The sequence below is a fragment of the Onychomys torridus genome, chromosome 5 (assembly GCF_903995425.1).
Source record: "Onychomys torridus chromosome 5, mOncTor1.1, whole genome shotgun sequence".
NCBI lineage: Eukaryota > Metazoa > Chordata > Mammalia > Rodentia > Cricetidae > Onychomys > Onychomys torridus.
In genome coordinates this window covers 128133801-128153703 of record NC_050447.1, presented here as the reverse complement: position 1 = coordinate 128153703, position 19903 = coordinate 128133801, and the positions used below count along the sequence as shown (strand labels likewise).

At 41.2% G+C, this 19903-nt stretch overlaps 1 protein-coding gene across 6 annotated transcripts in view; it reads right to left on the bottom strand.

Annotated features, from left to right (window-relative positions):
• Nsd1 (nuclear receptor binding SET domain protein 1) overlaps positions 1-19903 on the bottom strand; it is a 109254-nt gene that overhangs the window by 74937 nt on the left and 14414 nt on the right. For all 6 annotated transcript variants that reach the window (XM_036188186.1, XM_036188184.1, XM_036188187.1 and 3 more), the window contains 2 exons: positions 10954-11089; positions 2753-2925 (listed from right to left, as the gene is read on the bottom strand). In XM_036188186.1, coding sequence (XP_036044079.1) covers positions 2753-2925; positions 10954-11089 — 309 coding nt within the window. The remainder of the gene's footprint in view (positions 1-2752; positions 2926-10953; positions 11090-19903) is intronic.

Here is a 19903-nt window from a genome sequence, read left to right as displayed (position 1 = left end):
GATGGATGGACGGACGGACGGATGGACGGACGAATGAATTGATGAGTAAGTGAATAAATAAATAGATATTAAAAGAATAAGGGAGGGAGAGAGATGAAGACAAATCCCATGCACCTGTTATAAATGGCAGTTCAAGTTTATCACTAACTCTGAATTATCCAAATTATGATTCTGAAAACAACAGTATAAAAGCAGTTATATACACTGGAGTATGAAGCAACAATCTAAGAACACGTGCCCTTTGTTTTTCTGACAGTCTTGTTCTATAAATCTGGCTGGGGCTTAGACTTTACTATGTAGACCATGCATGCTGGCCTCAAATCTACAATGATCTTCCAGCCTCTCCTTCCTGGGATTACAGGTATAATCAACAAACACTCCAGCTCTATGAACTCTTTTTTTTTTTTTACCAGAGCTGAAGACCAAAGCCAGGGCCTTATGCTAGCTAGGCAAGCACTCTACCACTGAGCTAAATCTCCAACCCCCGAACTGTTTCTTATACAATTGACAAAAGCTGGCCGGCCAGGTGGTGGCGCACACCTTTACTCCCAGCGCTTGGGAGGCAGAGCCAGGTGGATCTCTGTGAGTTCAAGGCCAGCCTGGTCTCCAGAGCGAGATCCAGGAAAGCCACAAAACTACCGAGAAACCCTGTCTCGAAAAACAAGCAACAACAACAACAAAAAGCAGCTGGCCAAGATGTTCATACCTAGAGTCCCAGCTACTCAAGACGCTGAGGGAGAAGGATCCCTTGAGTGCTGAAGTTGAACGTTAGAAGGAGCAGTGTGGCAAGAGCCTATGACTGACTAAACAACTGACTATAAAAGAATGTGAGGGTTGGGGATTTAGCTTAGTGGTAGAGCGCTTGCCTAGCAAGTGCAAGGCCCTGGGTTCAATCCTCAGCTAAAAAAAAAAAAAGAAGAGACGGGTGGTGGGGATGCACGTCTGTAACCCCAGCACTCGGGAGGCAGAGGCAGGTGGATCTCTGTGAGTTGGAGGCCAGCCTGGGCTACAGAGAGAGATCCAGGACACCTTCCAAAGCTAGAGAAACCTTGTCTCGAAAAACAAAACACAAAAAAAAAAAAAAAAAAAAAAAAAAAGAATGCGAAATCACAGGGACAGAGAATGACAATTACCAAGAACTACCAAGAAAAAGGAAACAAGGAGTTAGGGTTTAAAGCTGTAGCTCTAGCCCATTTATAAAATGAAAATAACAAGGGCTGATAAATAACAAGCTCATCAATAGGACACTTTCCTAACATGGCAGAAGCCATGAATTCAGTGCCCAACATGGGGTGAGAGACATGGATGGACTGATATCAGAGGCAGAGAAAAAGAGACTGAAGGACAAGTTTATGTCACTTTTTTTTGTTTGTTTTTTGCGAAAGTGTTTTCTGTGTAGCACTGGCTATCCTGGAACTTGCTCTGTAGACCAGACTAGCCCCAAACTCAGAGATTTGCCTGCCTCTGCTTTCCAGTGCCAGGATTAAAGTCCCCCACCCTCAGTATTTTAATGTGTATTTTAACAAAAATCAAGGTCAGCCTGGATGTATAGCAAGACCCTGTCTCAAATATGTACATGTGCACACATAGTTTTTAACAAAAGAAATAAAACTTTTCTGATAAGGAAACTGTAACAAAGCATCAAGCAAAAAATACAAATGCTTAATTCCCAGCACCATATAAATTAAGGGTGATGGTGCATTCCTGCAATCCCAGAACTTAGGAGGTGGGGGTAGGAGGATCTGGAATTCAAGGTCACCCACATCTATAAAAAAACAATACAAATAAAACCACCACCTTTTGGGCTGGGCTTAGTGGCACAGCCTCTAATCCCAGCACTCCAAGACAGGCAGGTGAATCTGAGTACAAAGCCAACCTGATCTACATATTGACTTGGCAATTTTCAGGACAGTCAGGGGTACATAGAGACTCTGTTTCAAAAACAAACAAAAGAATTGATTAAAAAGCAACAAATGTTCATAAACCTAGTGTGCTGGCACATGCCTATGTTCTGTGCATTCTTGAAGACTGTGGCAAGAGAACTGCCAAGTCAGGCCTACCTGGGCAACAGTGAGACCCTGTCTAAAAGCAAAGCAAAAAAAAGAAAACAAAGAAAAAAACTCACACATACACACAAAGAGAAATGCTCATGATTAAAATATAACTAGGTATGAAACTACAAAGTTAAAAACTGGTAAAGAATAAAACTAAAAAGCCTTATCAAAGCTGGATGTTATGGGAACATTTCTACAATTCTAGCACCTGGAAAGCTGAGTGAGATCCTTAGCCCTCATTCTGACCATTTTCTTCTTGCAAAGACTGCAGTGTCCCTTTCTTTTTGGCAAGTCAGAGGTAGGTATAATCACTTCTCAAAAAACTCAGGACCGGGCGTAGTGGCACACGCCTGTAATCCCAGCACTCAGGAGGCAGAGGTAGGTGGATCTCTATGAGTCTGAGGCCAGCCTAGGCTACAGATTAAGATCAGGACAGGCACCAAAACTACACAGAGAAACCCTGCCTCCAAAAACCAAAAACCAAACCAAAACAAACAAACAAAAAACGCAGCATAAAGTTGTATGGAAACTAGCCTCAGCTAATCCCTACAAAATATATCAACTTTCTAGTGATTACTTCTTCAGATATCCTACTAACCAAGGTAATAGTATATTTCAAATCTATAATGCTGTTTCTTCCACAAGCCAACCCATAAGATAATTTTTGAGAGGTCCTTTTGTTTATAGATTGTCTTTACCTTATGCCTATATCCTTTTTCTTTCTGTTTCCCTCTTCTCCTAAGGACAGGGAGTTCTTCAAATTGATGCCTGCCTTCAAACATGACGATTGCTTTTCCAGCCACCCAGGCTTTTTCAGAAGGATCTCCAAAAGCCTCCACGTAGTATTCTCGATAGGGCCTCCTATTGGCAACTAGATAAGGATAAAAAAAGGTGTCATTATTTCAAAAGGATGAGTACTCAACATGATCACAGCCAAATCTCCTACAGCCACAGGAGCTCTCTGGGCCACTCAGACAGACTGCTCAGCAGGTAAAGACACATGGCAGCAAACCTGACAACCTGCGTTCAGCCTGAGTTTGGTCTTCAGAAACACAAGATGAAAGGAGAGCACCGAGTCCTGCAGATGTTAGAGCACTTGTTGAGGATGTTAGAGGCCCCAATATATATATTCAAAACCATGCTGAATGGCTAGAGAGATGGCTAAGCTGTTAAGAGTGATTCTTGGTGTTCTGGAGGACTAAGTTCCATTCCTAACACCCAGATCAGGTAGCTCACAATCTCCTGTAACTCCAGGTTCAGGGAATCCAACACCCTCTTCTGCCCTCTGTGAGTACCCTCAAATACACATAAAAATAAATAGAAGTATTTTTGAAGGGGCTAGAGATAGCTCAGCAGTTAAAAGCATGCATGGCTCTTGAAGAGAATCTGAGTTGGGTTCCCAGCACTCACATCTGGTGACTCCCAATTGCCTATAACTCCATCTCTGAGGAACTCAACGCTCTGACATCCATAGGCCTGTGTATACATTACCCAAAAACAGACACATACACATACAAGTAATTAAAATAAATCAAGATAAAAAAGAAAACCCATGTTGATTACAGGGCTGGTGATTACAGGATGATTAGCCATGTGGTGGCTCACAATCATCTCTCTCTCTCTCTCTCTAGTCCCAGAGATCTGATACCCTGTCTGGCCTCCATAGGTACTGCATACATGTGGTGCACAGACACATATGCAGGTAAAACACCTCCACACATAAAAACAATAAAAATTACATCTTAAAAAAATAGGTAGGCCGGGTTGGGGATTTAGCTCAGTGGTAGAGCGCTTGCCTAGCAAGCGCAAGGCCCTGGGTTCGATCCTCGGCTCCCCCCAACCCCCCCAAAAAATAGGTAGGCCAGACATGTAGTGCATGCCTTTAATCTCAGTACTTGGGAGGCAGAAGCTGGCCAACCTCTGTGAGTTATAGGCCTACCTGGTTTACAGAGCCAGTCAGGACTACATAGTAAGATCTCATCTCAAAAACAACAAAACTAAAACCATGATGAGCTGGGATGAGAAGTGAAGTTCAATCCAAGAAGGAACAATGACCAGGCTTGACTGAGGATGCAGCTCAGTTGGCAAAGCATATGCTTCATGTCTGAATCCTTGAATTCAATCCCCAGTGTCTCTGTCTCTCTCTGTCTCTGTCTCTCTGTCTCTCTGTCTCTCTCTCTCTCTCTCTCTCTCTCTCTCTCACACACACACACACACACACACACACACACACACACACACACAGAATTATAACTGGCTGGAGTAGGTACAGTTTGCCTAGCAGTTCTTCAATTCCCAGTACCACATAACTCTAGCACTTGGAGGTAAAAGCAAACAAGTACCACAAGTTCAAAACCATCCTAGACTACAAAACAAAAAGCAGGGAGTCAGAGAGATAAGCACCTATATCAAATCTGATGACCAAAGTTCAATCCTCAGGACCTACATGGTGAAAAGAAACTCCCACAAGCTGTCCTATGACCTCCACACATGGTATACATAGCCATGCACATACAATCTCTTTTTAAAAGTTTAACTCATAACTTTAGTTTCCCTGAGTTAAGGTTTTCCTAGACTAGCCTTTAACTCAGTCCCCCAACCCTGGCCTCAAAACGATTAGAATTACAACAGGTAATTATCTTCCAAAGAAGCTCACACCACCAGCATCCACTTCCAGCACTAACTCTCACTTCTTTAGAGAGAATTATGAACGAAATAATTCAAACTGCCGGGAGGTAGTGACACAAGCCTTTAGGCCCAGCACTCAGGAGGCAGAGAGGAAAGCAGATCTCTGTGAGTTCAAGGCCAGCCTTGTCTCCAGAGTGAGTTCCAAGACAGCCAAAAATACACAATGAAATCCTGTCTTGAAAAAAAAGAATTCAAACTAAGTAATTTAAACAAAAGAGACAACTGAGGCACCAGGTGGTGGTGGAGTAGGTCTTTAATATCAGAGCTACACCCAGAGAAACCGTCTCTAAGGAAGGAAAAAAATAAAACAGTCCAATTGAGACAGACATGTGGATCAAAAAAGACCTTATCTAAAACTAAGTGAAGGGTTGTCTGGGTATGTGCCTTTAATTCCAGCTCTTAGGAGACAAAAGCAAGCATATCTCTGTAAGTATAAGGCCAGCTTGGTCTACAGGAGACTTCCAGGCTAGCCAGGGTACATAGTGAGAACCTGTCTCGAAGAAAACAAAAAGTAAAAAAAAAAAAAAAAAAAAATCCATCTAAACCAAGGTTGATGACATTTCCCTATAATCTAGAGGTGGAGGCAGATGGAGAGTTCATGGTCATTCTACATAATATTTTTTTAATTATTATTTTTTTTTAAAGATTTATTTTATTATGTATACAGCATGTATGACTTCAGGCCAGAAGAGGGAGCCAGATCCCGTTACAGATGGTTGTGAGCCACCATGTGGTTGCTGGGAATTGAACTCAAGACCTCTGGAAGAACAGTCAGTGCTCTTAACCTCTGAGCCATCTCTCCAGCCCCAATTAATTTATTCTTATTTTATGTGTATTGGTATTTTGCCACAGGGTCCCCTAGAACTAGAGTTATAGACAGTTGTGAGTTGCCATGTGGGTTCTAGGAATTGAACCTGGAACTTCTGAAGAGCAGTCAGGGTTCTTAAACACTGCTGAGCCATCTCTTCAGTCCCCTCTACACAATAATTTTGAGGTCAACCTTGGCTACAGGATATTGTCTCAAAAACAAAAGATGAATGGGGCAAGGGAGATGGCTCAGTGGTTAAGAGCACTGGCTGTCCTTCCAGGTCTTGAGTTCAATTCCCAGCACCCACATGGCAACTCACACCTGTTATAACTCAGTTCTAGGGGATCTGACACCCTCACACCAATGCACATAAAATTAAATAAATTAAAACAAACAAGCAAGCGATGGCTCCGAGGTTAAGAGCACATATTGCTCCTGCAGGGGACCCAAGTTCAGTTCCCAGCACCCATTTTACAAGCCCACCAGCCACCTGTAATTCTAGTTGCAGAACTCTGCCTTTCTTGCCTTCTGGGCCCCACCAGTGCTGGTGTTATAGATGTTCCCATAGTGCCTGGACTTTTCTGTTACTGAGGATTGAAATTCAGTCCTCCTGCTTTGAAAGGAAAGCACTTTACTTTCCATCCCCAGCTCCCAAAATTTGTGTTTTCTAACATCATTTGAAATATTTAACCTAAGGGGGACAAAAAGAAAAATCATTTTATTTTTATATACTGTACTTATACTACATTGTAATTTTAATATTCATATCAACTAAGAATTGGCACAACTCAGGCTGGAGAAATGGCTCACAGGTTAAGAGCACTGGCTGCTCTTTCAGAGGTCCTGAGTTCAATTCCCAGCACCCATATGGTGGCTCCCAACCATCTAGAATGAGATCTGGTGCCCTCTTCAGGCCTTCAGGTGTACATGCGAGGATACTGCATGCATAATAAACAAACAAATAAATAAATAAATCTAAATAAAAGAATTGACACAACTCTGTAACTGTTAAATCTAAATGCATAGTTGTTCATTTCATTGTACTTAAATTTTCTGCAGGCTTGAGATTTTTCAAAGAAGTTGGAGGAAGAACTGCATTGCTATTGACTAGGGCTGGTGAGAGGCTCAAGCAGGGAAGGTGCTGTGGCTAAGCCCGACAACCTGAATTCAATCACTAAGAACATGGTGAGGAGAGAGACCTCCACACAGGCCCCAGGGCACGTGTACTTAGTATATGCATAAACATGAGCACACACACTTTTTAAAGTGCTGCAACATCTCTCACAGGCTACTGGACAATGGCAACAACAAAAGAAATAACAGCAAGCACGCTCAGGAAAAATAGAGTCATTACTACAAATGTTCAGTAAGGTTTTTTAAACTCAACTGATTATATCTTGTCATAACAAGAAAACAAAACTGAAAATATTTAAAGGGAAAACTAGAGAAAGAAACAAACTAGCAATGAGCTCACTTCTCTGAATGCAAAGGAGCTCCCGGAAAGGAAGGTTTTTGTTTATGGGGGGGGGAAGCTGAGGGGAGGAAGTTCCAGACAGGGTTTCTCTGTGTATCGGCTCTGGCTGTCCTGAACTTGCTTCATAGGTCAGTCTGGCCTCAAACTCACAGACATTCTGACCTCCACGAGCATCAGGCCCACATGTGATGTGTATTCATACATACACACATACATGAAAAATGCTCATATACATAAAATGAATAAAAATATAAAATAAATAAATAATAAATAAAAATAATTTTAAAAAGCTTCAAACAGCTTACAGTTAAGGAAGCTATGCTGAATGGTTTGGTGGCCTCTGAGGTGTGGATGTGGTTTTATGTCTGAGATTATAGGCAAACATGGCATCGTTGGCTATGATGTTTGAAGAATGATCTTTAACATCTGATTTTATTTGAGTTCCTATTTGAATGTTCTTGGACCACATGTAATGAGACTGCTATCTGAATAAAATATTAGCTGTCAAAAAAAAAAATAAAATCTTTCAAAAAAATTTTTTAAAAAAGCAATCACTAGGGGACTGGAGCACTGGCTGCTCTTCCAGAGGACCCAGGTTCAATTCCCAGTACCCACATGGCTCACAACTATGATTACAATTTCAGGGGATCCAACACTCTCACACAGACATACATTTGACAAATGACCAATGAATATAAAATATAAACAAATAAATCATTAAAAAAAAAAAAAAGCAAGTACTATAAGCAAAACTGCCCAGAATACTTCTGTTGATGGCCCTTGTTCCTAACACTGATTAGAAGTCAACACTGTTTGGTACACTTCTCAGGAAATTACCTATTTAGTTATTAGCTGGTGGCTTCTCTCTTTTACTGGACTCTACTTTCCCACTAAGATAAGCAAGGTGATTATTATTTCAACTGTACTGGCAGAGGACTCAATCTATTATGATGTAAATAGTATTTGAAAAATAAACAACTACAGTGAATAAGAAATCAAAACTTAATCTCAGCATTCAAGAAATATGATAACTAGTTTTATGTCAACCTGACATAGGATAGAGTCATTTGGGAAAAGAAAACCTCAATTGAGAAAATGCCTCAGCAGACCTTTGGTGATCATCAATGTGAGAGGGATCAGCTCACTGTGCATGGTGCCATCCCTGGCAGATGGTCCTGGGTGATAGGAGAAAACTGGCTAAGCAAGCCAGTAAGAACACTCCTCCATGGTTTCTGCTTGTTCCTGTCTCAGTGTTCGCCCTGAATTCCTCAGTGATAGATATTTGTTACTTGGAAATATAAGATGAAATATCCACCCATCCAGTCCAAAAAAAAAAAGAAAGAAAAAGAAATATCCACCCATCCCCAAGTTGCTTTTGGTCATGGTGTTCAATCACACTACTAAAAAGTCTTAAGGCACACAGACAGATCTCTACGAGTCAGAGGCCAATCTAGACTACACAGCATGTTGGGCATGGTGGTGTGTGCCTTTAATCCCAGCACTCAGGAGGCAGAGGCAGATCGATCTCTGTGAGTTTGAGGCCAGCCTGGTCTGCAAAGCAAGGACAGGGCTATTACACACAGAAACCCTGTCTAGGAAAACCAAAAGGAAAGAAACCAAAACTCTTCAACACAAGTACAGTAACAGAAAAAACAACTCCAGTGCTGGCAAGACACCTCAGCCATTAGGAGCACTGGCTGTTCTTATATAGGACCTGAGTTTGATTTCCAGCACCACATGGTAGCTTACAACCACTTACAACTCCAGTTCTCAAGGATCTAGTGCACTCTTATGGCCTCTACAGGCATTGGGCATAAACATGGTACACATACATGCATGAAGGCAAAACATATAAAACAATAAAATATATCCTTTAAAAAACAAATAAAAACAAACAAACAAAAATCCCTGTAGGGGCTACAGAGATGGCTCAGTAGTTAAGAGCACTGGGTGCTGTTCAAGAGAACAAGTGGTTCAATTCCCAGGACCCACATGGGTTCACAACTGTCTATAACACCAATTCCAGGGAATCCAACCTCTTGCATACAGGTAGGCAAACCACCCATCCACATAAAATAAAAATAAGTAAATCTTTAATCCCAGCACTCAGGGGCAAAGGCAGGTGAATCTCTATGTGCAAGGCCAGCCTGGTCTACAGAGTAAGCCCCAGACCAACCAAGACTATGTAGAGACCCTGTCTCAAAAAAGAAAAAAAAATTAACTAAAAAACTCAAACTATAAAATCAATTTCAGCAATCTCACTTTTCCTTTTTGAGGGGTGAGAATGGGTTAGGGGGAGTATTTATTGGTTTGGGGGACAGTATAATTCTGCAATAGAAGCAGGATAGTCACTAGTTTGAAGCCAAACTAGTCTATACAGCAAGTTCCAGACCAAGACAAATAATAAAATTCTTGTCTTTTCAAATAATAAAATTAGGCATCTGCAGGGATGGCTTAGCCATAAAGAACACTTACTGCTCTTCTAGTACCAGAGTTCAATTCCCAGCACCCATGGCTCACAACTGCCTGTAACTCCAGCTCAAAGAGATAGAACATCACTTGACCTCCTCAAGCACTTGCACTCACTCACACACTCATACATACATTACTGCAAACTATAAAAATAAGTAAATCAAGTTTTAGACCTTAGCTTTAAGACAATTACAGTATCTTAGATTCAAACATATTAAACCAAGTATGATCGTCTGAATATAACTGGCCCCTATAAATTCATAGGGAGTAGCGCTATTAGGAGGTGTGGCTTTGATGAAATAGGTGTGGCCTTGTTGGAAGAAGTACATTACTGTAGAGATAGGCTTTGAGGTCCCCTATGCTCAAGTTACACCTAGTTCAGTCAAATTCCTGTTGCCTGCAGATCAAGATTTAGAATTCTCAGCTCCTTCTCCAGCACCATGTCTGCCTGCATGTGGCCATGTCCCACCAGGATAATGGACTGAACTCTGAAACTGTAAGCCACCCAATTAAATGTTTTCCTTTATAAGAATTGCCATGGTCACAGTGTCTCTTCACAGAAATAGAAACCCTGAAACACCAAGTAAGAAAAACAAATTACAATAACCAAAGAAAAATATTCCAAATCAAGATTCTGTCATTCTTTCTTGTTAAGGCAGAGTTTCATGTATTGGCCTCAAACTTACTGTGTAGGCAAGGATGACCTAGAAATCCTTAATCCTCCTGCTTCCAATCCCCTAACTCAGCCATTCTCTATCTTTTTTTTTTTTTTTTTTTTTTTTGAGCTGAGGATCGAACCCAGGGCCCTGCGCTTGCTAGGCAAGTGCTCTACCACTGAGCTAAATCCCCAACCCGCTAAATCAGCCATTCTCACCTGAGGTTTATGACTCCATTTGGGATTGAATGACCCTTTCACAGGGTCCTAATACCACATAAAAGATCCTAATACCACATACACTGGGTGACACACACCGATAAAGCACATGGGAAACAGAGAGAGGAAGAACAGATGGTCAGACTGGTGTACATGAAACCCGATCTCCAACAAATAACAAGGGGTAAAGGAGCTGGGAATATATATTAATTGGTAAAGCTAAATAGCCATTTCCATTTCCCATCTCTCTATATAGAATAGCTGAGAATTTTTATTTAAAACAGTCTCACTATGTTGCTGCCCTCAAATTCATGATTCCTGCCCCAATCTTTCAAATCATGAGATTACAGGCAAGTACCAACGTGCCTAAATTAACAACTTTTAAATCTCAGAGTAGACAAACTAAAAAAAAAAAAAAAAAAACTTAAAAGAGAAAATTTGTTAAAAATTCATAAAATTTTCAAAGAAAACAATGAATTACTGCTAAAGTAACAAAAATCCTGAATTACACTAAATAAAAGCAGCTGCAAGTCTATGGTTCCACGTACTATTTTATCACAAATAATCAACTCTAAGTTATTACCTTTCATTTTTGAGTGCGTATTAATCAATGGATCAGCACAAATCCTGCAGGGCCACCATGGGCGTCTCTTGAATTTCGCCCAAATGAGATCGCCAACTTCATACTTCAGTGGTGCAGACTTTTTCTTCGGTTGACACTTTAGACAGACAAAACATGGGCAATCAGTGAGAATAAAAAAACCTTCGCAGTATTATCCTCCAACTAGAAATCCCAAAAGCCAATGCCTAAAAATACAAAATGAGCTGGGCAGTGGTGGGGCACACTCAGGAGGCAGAGCCAGGCAGATCTCTGTGAGTTCGAGGCCAGCCTGCACTACAGAGTGAGTTCCAGGAAAGGCGCAAAGCTACACAGAGAAACCCTGTCTGGAAAAAGAAAAGAAAACCCAGCCAGGGCCAGCAAGATGGTTCAGTGGGTAAAGACATCTGCCACCAACTCCGACAACTTGAATTTGATCCCTGGGATTCATACAGTACAGAGAACAAATCCCTATCTGTTACTCTAACCTTCACATTAGCACCGTGGCAAACAACACCTAACTACATCCACAATAAATGTTTTTACTGTTAAAAGATAAACACCCCCCACCCCCCACCCCCGACAGGCAGTGGTGGCACACGCCTTTAATCCCAGAACTCAGGAGGCAGAGGCAGGCAGATCTTTGTGAGTTCCAGGCCAGCCTGAGCTACAGAGTGAGTTCCAGGACAGGCTCCAAAGCTACAGAGAAACCCTGTCTCAAAAAATATATAAATAAACAAACAAACAAATGGATAAAGACCCAGCTAGTCATGGATGATAAAATAAGCACTAATTACCTTGACTTAACCATTCATAGCATACCAGTTTAGAATAATTTTCTTTTTCTTTTTCAGTTCTTCAAGACAGAGTTTCTCTGTGTAGTTTTGGTGCCTGTCCCAGAACTCACTTTGTAGACCAAGCTGGCCTCGAACTCCCAGTGATCTGCCTGGCTCTGCCTTCCCAGTGCTAGGATTAAAGGCGTGCGTCACTACTGCCCGGCTTAGAGTAATTTTCAATTTATATCTGTTTTACATTTTCATTACTGGTCATAATGAAAATAAACCTCAAAGCACACAGGATACGGTGGTACAAGCCTTTAACTCCAGGACTTGAGTCTGAGGCAAGCACAGATCTCTGGGAGTTCAAGGCCAACCTGGCCTACATAGTCCCATCTAACTAGAACTACATAGTGAGACCCTGTCTCAAACAAAACAAAATCAAATCCTAGAAGTATAGGCCATACTCTACTCATGCCAATGTACCCAATCCTAAATTTTCCCCATGTTATACTAGGAAGATCTACAAAGTACTACATAGCACAACTCTGAACAATTGAAATAAAATACAGTATAAATATAAATGAAGCTCTTAGGAATTGTTCAACACAGAAGCCCAGGCCACATCCTTTCTCCAAAAATAATATGCCTGTTTAATCTGATATCTAATTGCCTCCATCTCAGCTCCCACGTCCATGTCTCTAAACAGCACAAATTTCCTGCATTCAAAGGAAAAAAAGCTGTTCCACAGGCCTGCGCTTTCCATTTTGTATAATACAAGAAAGGTGTAAACACACTAAGTATTTTGCAGAGGCCAAAGTACCTAGGATACAAGAACTAAGAACAACCTCCTCTGCTTAACTCAAGGGGACACAAAACAGTATCATTTTTGCCCTAAGGGCCATTTCTTTAAAAATGTGCTTAGTGAACTCATCTGTCACCTACATTTTACTTCCTCGATGCCTGAAACTACTATCCACATGGCACTCAAGTTGTCAAGAAAGAATTCATTTAAATAATTCAAGTGGTGAATAATTCCCTTACTCAAAAGGTATCAAAAGATATAGCTGACTCTAACAGTAATTATCTCTCAACATTAAGACTGCTTTTACATGGGATTGGAGAGGAAGCTCAATTAAGAGCACGTATGCTCTTCCAGAGGATGGTGGTTTCACTGCCAACACACAGACTAGCTTATAACCATTTATAATTCTACTTCCTGGGGATTCAATGCTCTCTTCTGGCCCCTGCTTCCACCAAACACATATATATATACATGTATGCAAAACACCAACAAACATCTTTTTTAAAAGTTAAGACTTCTTTCCCATGAAATTTGTTAAACAGAATGACCCAGGATGCCTCAACTCACATATGTAAGTTAAATTCAACTGGAAATAATACACTTACTTTTCCATTCTTATGGAGTCACCAAGGAGTAGGAAATACAGAATTTCCTTTTTAAAAGCCCTTGAGAGCCACTTTGCCAAAATTCAGAAAGACTGTGACTTTAAAGTTTGTTTACTGAAATTTTAAAGCCTGAATGAAGCTCTGTATAATGGCAGAGGCCTTTAATCCCAGCAACTGGGAGGCAGAGGCAGGCAGATTTCTCTGAGTTCAAGGCCAGACTGGTTTACAAAGTGAGTTCCAGGACAGCCAGGATGGCCAGGGCTGTTAAAGAGAGAAACCTTGTCTTGAAAACCGGAACAAACCAAACAACAACAACAAAAGAGAAAGCCTGAATAGGAAAACGAGTCTTTTATGTGCCAAAATTTAACTGATTCTAAAATTTGTATTTGCCTAATTTAGGCACCTACATTTCTGATGTAATCTGTAATTTAAGAATAACTTGAGCCGGGCGGTGGTGGCTCATACCTTTAATCCCAGCACTAGGGGAGGCAGAGTCAGGCGGATCTCTGTGAGTTCAAGGCCAGCCTGGTCTACAGAGCGAGTTCTAGGACAGGCACCAAAACCACACAGCAAGGAAAAAAAAGGACAAAGAATAATCTGTCAATCATTGATAAATATTATTCAACTCATAAATGTAAGTAGTGTTTCCTCCGTATTTCTGATGTGTCAAGCACAATGATCCTCCTTGGATACTCCTCATACATGTATTTTTACACTTACTTACTACATGCCTAGTGGTAAGCTGTTTAGTAAATGGCAGAGCCAGGATTCAAAGTTGGATAGCACAACTGAAGCTCAAACTATTAATGACTGCATCAATCATTCCATAACAGTAAAACTTCAGGTGCTTTAACTACTTTAATAAATTTAATCATAATTGAGGACATGGAATTGGCTCTGCCTTCTCTTCATATACCAATTACAAATGGATTACATTGTACTATAAGACACATTGCCAAAAAACAAATGTGTTGAGTTTTGAAGGAAATGCAAATCAAAGCCACCAGTAAAATAACAAGTATTGGTGGAGAAAACTATGATGGTAACTTTAATACACCCTGTTAAGAGATCAAAAGATCCAGGCTGGCCGGGTGGTGGTGGTGCACACCTGTAATCCCAGCACTCGGGAGGCAGAGGCAAGTGGATCTCTGTGAGTTCGAGGCCAGCCTGGTCTACAGAGCTAGTCCAGGACTGGCTCCAAAGCTACAGAGAAACCCTGTCTCGAAAAACCAAAAAAAAAAAAAAAAAAAAAAAAAGATCCAGGCTGGAGAGATGGCTCAGAATACAGAGGACCCAGGGTTGGTTCCCAGCACCCACATCAATTAATCCCAGTTCCAGGGGATCTGACACCCTCTTCTAACTTCTATGAACACCTGGTGTTCATATGGTAAAGATGCATGCACGTGGGCAAAATTCATATACATAAGGTAAATCAAAACTTAAGAGATTAAAATATTTCTTCAGACAGAGTAATAATCACATGACCCAGTAATTCCACTCACAGATATACTCAAGATGAATAGATACAGAGCCAGGGCTTGGGGATATAAGTTCAGTGGTAGAGTACTTGCCTATCATCTACAAGAGCATATATGCAATCCCCAGCACCAGGGAAAAATACAGACACACACAAAAATGTATACATATGTTCACAGGATTATGTATCATAGTCAAAAAGAAGAAAAAAAAACAGGTTGGGGATTTAGCTCAGTGGTAGAGCGTTTGCCTAGCAAGCGCAAGGCCCTGGGTTCGATCCTCAGCTAAAAAAAAGAAAAAAAATCAACGTGATTTGTGCATACAATGGAATATGGGTGAGCCTCCCTATTTAAGGAGTCTACTTCTGCAGATTTACTAACTGTAGATCAAAACTCTGAGAGGAGTAGGGCACAGAGGTACAAATCTATAATCCTAGTGCTTAGGAAGCTGAGGAAAGAAGATCCAAGGTTTGAAGTCAGAGCAGGCTCTGAGTTCCAGATCCTAGCACTGGTGAAGTACAGACAAGCAAGGCAAATCTCCAGAGTCTGCTGGCCAAGGTTGTACTCTGACCTTCATGAATGTACCGCATACAAGCCACAAGACTAAAATTCTAAAAAAAAAAAAATAAATGAGGTAAAGAGCAACTGAGAAAGACACTTTTGGCCTCCAACACAGGTGCACCCATGTACACACACCAATGCCTTCTGTGTGTGTGTGTGTGTGTGTGTGTGTGTGTGTGTGTGTGTGTGTGTGTGTAGTTTTTCAAGACAGGGTTTCTCTGTAGCTTTGCACCTTTCTTGGAACTCGCTTTATAGACCAGGCTGGCCTCGAACTCACAGAGATCTACCTGCCTCTGCCTCCCGAGTGCTGGGATTACAGACCTGCACCACCACCCGGCCAACCACTGCCTTCTTACACACAAAATAAACAGATTAATAGTTGAGTGTGGTGGCACATGTCTACGATCCCAACACTTACGAGATGAAGGCAGGAGGATCCAAGTCAGCCCCAGCTTTAATGTATTATCAATTTTGAGGCAATTCTAGACTGCCTGAAACCCTGACAAAAAAAACAGGGAGGGACAACTGTTCAGAAGACTCAGCAGTTAAGATCATTGATTTCCCAGGCACCCATATTAGCTCATGAACATCCATAACTCCCAGGCAATCATATACATAAATAAATCTTTAAACAATTAATAAAAAAGATAACTAAGGGATGGTCCTAGAACTTGATATGTAGCACTTGCTGCTCTCCCAAACTCCCAAAGGACCTGAGTTTGGGTCTCCAGCACCCATATAAAGCAGCTTACAACTAAGTGCTTACAACTCCAGTTCCAGAAAATCCAATGACATCATCTGGCCTCCTTAGGCACCCACATGTAGCATACACCCACGGACACATGAATAAAATTTTTAAATAAACGGAGACATAGGTTTTAGGAAGAAAATCTGACTGAATTTTACTTTGGGTGGGTGGTTTGCTTTTTTTAACATATATGTGTATTTTACCTGTATGAATGCCTAGTACCACCCAGAGGCCAGAAGAGAACACAGAATACCCTAGAACTACAGACAATTGTTAGCTGCCACCTGGGTGCTGGCAATTGAACCCAGGTACTCTTCAAGAGCAAATGCTCTTGCCAGGCGTAGTAGCACAGCCTTTATCCAGGTACTAGGGACGCAGAGGCAGCCAGATCTCAGTGAGTTCAAGCCAATGTGATCTACAAATCGAGCTCCAGGATAGCCAAGGCTGTTACACAGAAAAATCTTGTTTAAAAAACACAAACAAAAAACCCAAATGTTCTGAAACATTGAACCATCTCTCCAATCCCAAACACCCTAGGGGACGGGGGATTGGGGGGGGGGGGTGTTGTGAGTAGTTTTTTGGTTTGGTTTGGTTTTTTAAGACAGGGTTTCTCTATGTAATTTTGGTGCCTGTCCTAGATCTCGCTCTGTAGAGCAGACTGGCCTCGAACTCAGAGATCCGCCTGGCTCTGCCTCCCGAATGCTGGGATTATAAGTGTGCGCCACTGCCTCCCAGCATTATTTTGTTTTTTGAGTCAGTCTTACTATGTAGCCTTGGCTGTCCTGGAACTTGATATGTAGACCATGCTGGCCTCACTCACAGGGGTCCTCCTGTCTCTGCCTCCCAGGTTCTGGGAGATGTATACCACCATGCTTGTCCTTGGTTGGTTGTTTTTGAGAGAGGGTCTGTACGTAATCCAGGCTCCCACAGAACTTCCTATATAATCCAAGTTAGTTCCAGTCTGAAGCTCCTCAGTGTTAAAATTATAGGCTTGCACTCCCATACCTAATACCCAGCTACTTTTAATGTGAACATTAATTAAGCATGTGATAAATGATTAAAATCATTCTAGGCAGGAACCCGAGCTCTTTCATAGACAAATCCATAAAAACAAAATCAACAAAATTACAACCTTCAGCACAGTTTTAACATTTCATTCTACAGAGCACCTATATTCTGAATGCAATGGAAACAACTTAAAAATAGCTGCTATAATTTCATTCCCTGCATTTGTAACTATACATTATTTCTAGTATACTAAGAATCAGGGCTGGATCGTGCATGCCTGTAATCCCAGAACTTGGGAGATAATCAGGACAGGAGTTCAACACCAGCTTCAGCTATATACAAACTGAAGGCCAGCTTGGGCTACTACTAAGTATGAGACTCTTGGATCAGTCAGGAAAGTATCTGTGGACCTCTAGAATTCATTGGTCAGCAAGCCTAACCCAATAGTGACCTCCAGATTCAATGAAAGATCCTGTTTTAAAAAATAAGGTGTAGAGCCAGGCGGGGTGACATTTGCCTTCTATCCCAGCACGTGGAGACAACTAAAGACAGAGGCAGGATCTCTGAGCCATCCAAATCTACATAATGAATCCCAGGCCAGCCAGTGCTACAAAGTGAAACGCTGTCTGTCTCAAAATAAACAGTCAGATAAGTAAAGTAAAATAAAAACAATCAAAAACAAAACAAACAAAACAAAGCTGAAGATAAAGCTCAGTTGGCAGAGTATGTTTGCCTAGCATGCAAGAAACCCTACATTGAGTCCCAAGTATCAAGTATAAATGAGTGAGGTTTCAGGATGGAGTCCGACAGCTGGGTGCTTGTCCACCACTGCAAGGCCCTGGCTTTAACCTCCAGAACTGGAGAAAAAAAAAAGAAAAATGAATGGCTAGATGTATAAATGGATTAAAACCAGACTAAAGGTGCATGCCTTTCATCCTTTAGCACTTAGGAGGCAGAGGCTGGAAGAGCTCTGAGTTAGAAGATAGCCTGGTCTATAAAGTCAGTTCCAGTACAGCCAGGCTTATAGAAAGACCATGTCTCAAAAAGTAAATCCAAAATACAATAAAAGATGCTAATAGCTATATCCCACAGCAAAAGAAACTAATAAAATTATCTGTTATACTGAAACTCAATGATTAAGAACAATTCAGCCGGGCGGTAGTGGCGCACACCTGTAATCCCGGCACTTAGGAGGCAGAGGCAGGTGGATCTCTGTGAGTTTGAGACCAGCCTGGGCTACCAAGTGAGTTCCAGGAAAGGCAAAGCTACACAGAGAAACCCTGTCTCGAAAAACAAAAACAAAAACAAAAACAAAAACAAAAACAAAAAAAAAAAAAAAAAAAAGAACAATTCAGCACCAGGCAGTGGTGGCGAATGCTTTTAATCTCAGTATTTGGGAGGCAGAGGCAGGCGTATATCTGTGAGTTAGAGGCCAGCCTAATCTACAAAGTGAGTTCCAGGACAGGATCCAAAGCTACACAGAAAAACTCTTGTCTTGAAAAAAGCAAGCAAACAAACAAACAATAAACCAGCTTTTAACCCCAATACTCTGGAAGCAGAGGCAGGCAGATCTCTTCGAATTAAAGATCACTATGGTCTACACAGCCAGTTCCAAGATAACCAGGGCTATATAGAGACCCTGTATACAAACAAACAAACAAACAAAACAGACATAAAACCAAAAAAGTTCAGTGTCACTACTGGGCTATTCATATGGGGTATTTCACAACACTGACCAATCATTTCTGCTACAATAAAAAAAAAATTTAGAATACAAATCAATTTTATTCTTGCCAATACATTTCTTTCCCAACATTTGATAGCCTATGTTGTAATAGCAATCCTCATATATTTCTATTCTATGCCTTGTATAAATGTTTGTGTATGCTAGATAGAGTAGAAAAATGGTCCTGAACACCATCTGCATATCCTAGCCACTTGAAGAATTTTATTAAATAGCAAGTGCTGACAGATGGCTAATTATTCCTCTACCACCAAGCACCCACCAAACTAAACTCACTGAGGGACAACTTGTCTGAGGGACAACTCTTAAAAACTTAGCTGCTTGGGTTGGGGATTTAGCTCAGTGGTAGAGCACTTGCCTAGCAAGCACAAGACCCTGGGTTCCACCCTCAGCTCTGGAAAATAAAAAATTAAAACAAACAAACAAACAAAAAAAAAAAACATAAGCACCTACTACAAAGTCCAAAATCCATCCGCTGGCCAAACACTATCATATCTAACTAAAAGGTCAAGTGCTTGAGTACAGAGTAGTAACTCTACCTGACATGCTCAATGTCCTGGGTTAAATCATTGGTATCACAAGTGCATGCATGTGCTCGCGCACACAAACACACACACACCCTCAGTGCTTTTTTTTTTTTTTAAAGATTTGTTTATTACGTATACAGTGTTGTCTGCACATATCCCTGCAGGCCAGAAGAGGGCACCTATTTCATTACAGATGGTTGTGAGCCACCATGTGGTTGCTGGGAATTGAACTCAGGACCTTTGGAAGAGCAAGCTGTGCTCTTAACCTCTGAGCCATCTCTCCAGCCCCCAGTGTTTCTTTTTTTAAAAAAGTATTTTTTTGGCTACTGTTATTTCAGTTGATAGATGTGTTTTATTTTTATGTTGCGTGCTTGTTAATGTGTGCATGAATCAGCAAGTACACATGTGGAGGTCTGTTCTATCCTTTCACCATATAGGGTCCAGGGATCCCACATCATCAGGCTTGGTTAGTGGCAAGGTCTTCTACCCACTCAGCCAACTAGTTAGCCATTCTTTATATATTTTTTTAAGATTTTTACTTTTATCATTTTTAAGTGTGTGTGTGTGAGAGTGAGAGAGAGAGAGGAGAAATGATGATGAGAATGTACATAGAAGTACAGGTGTCTGCTGAGAACTAAACCCAGGCGCTCTGGAAGAGTGCTGCTGCACGCTTTTACTCCTAACTG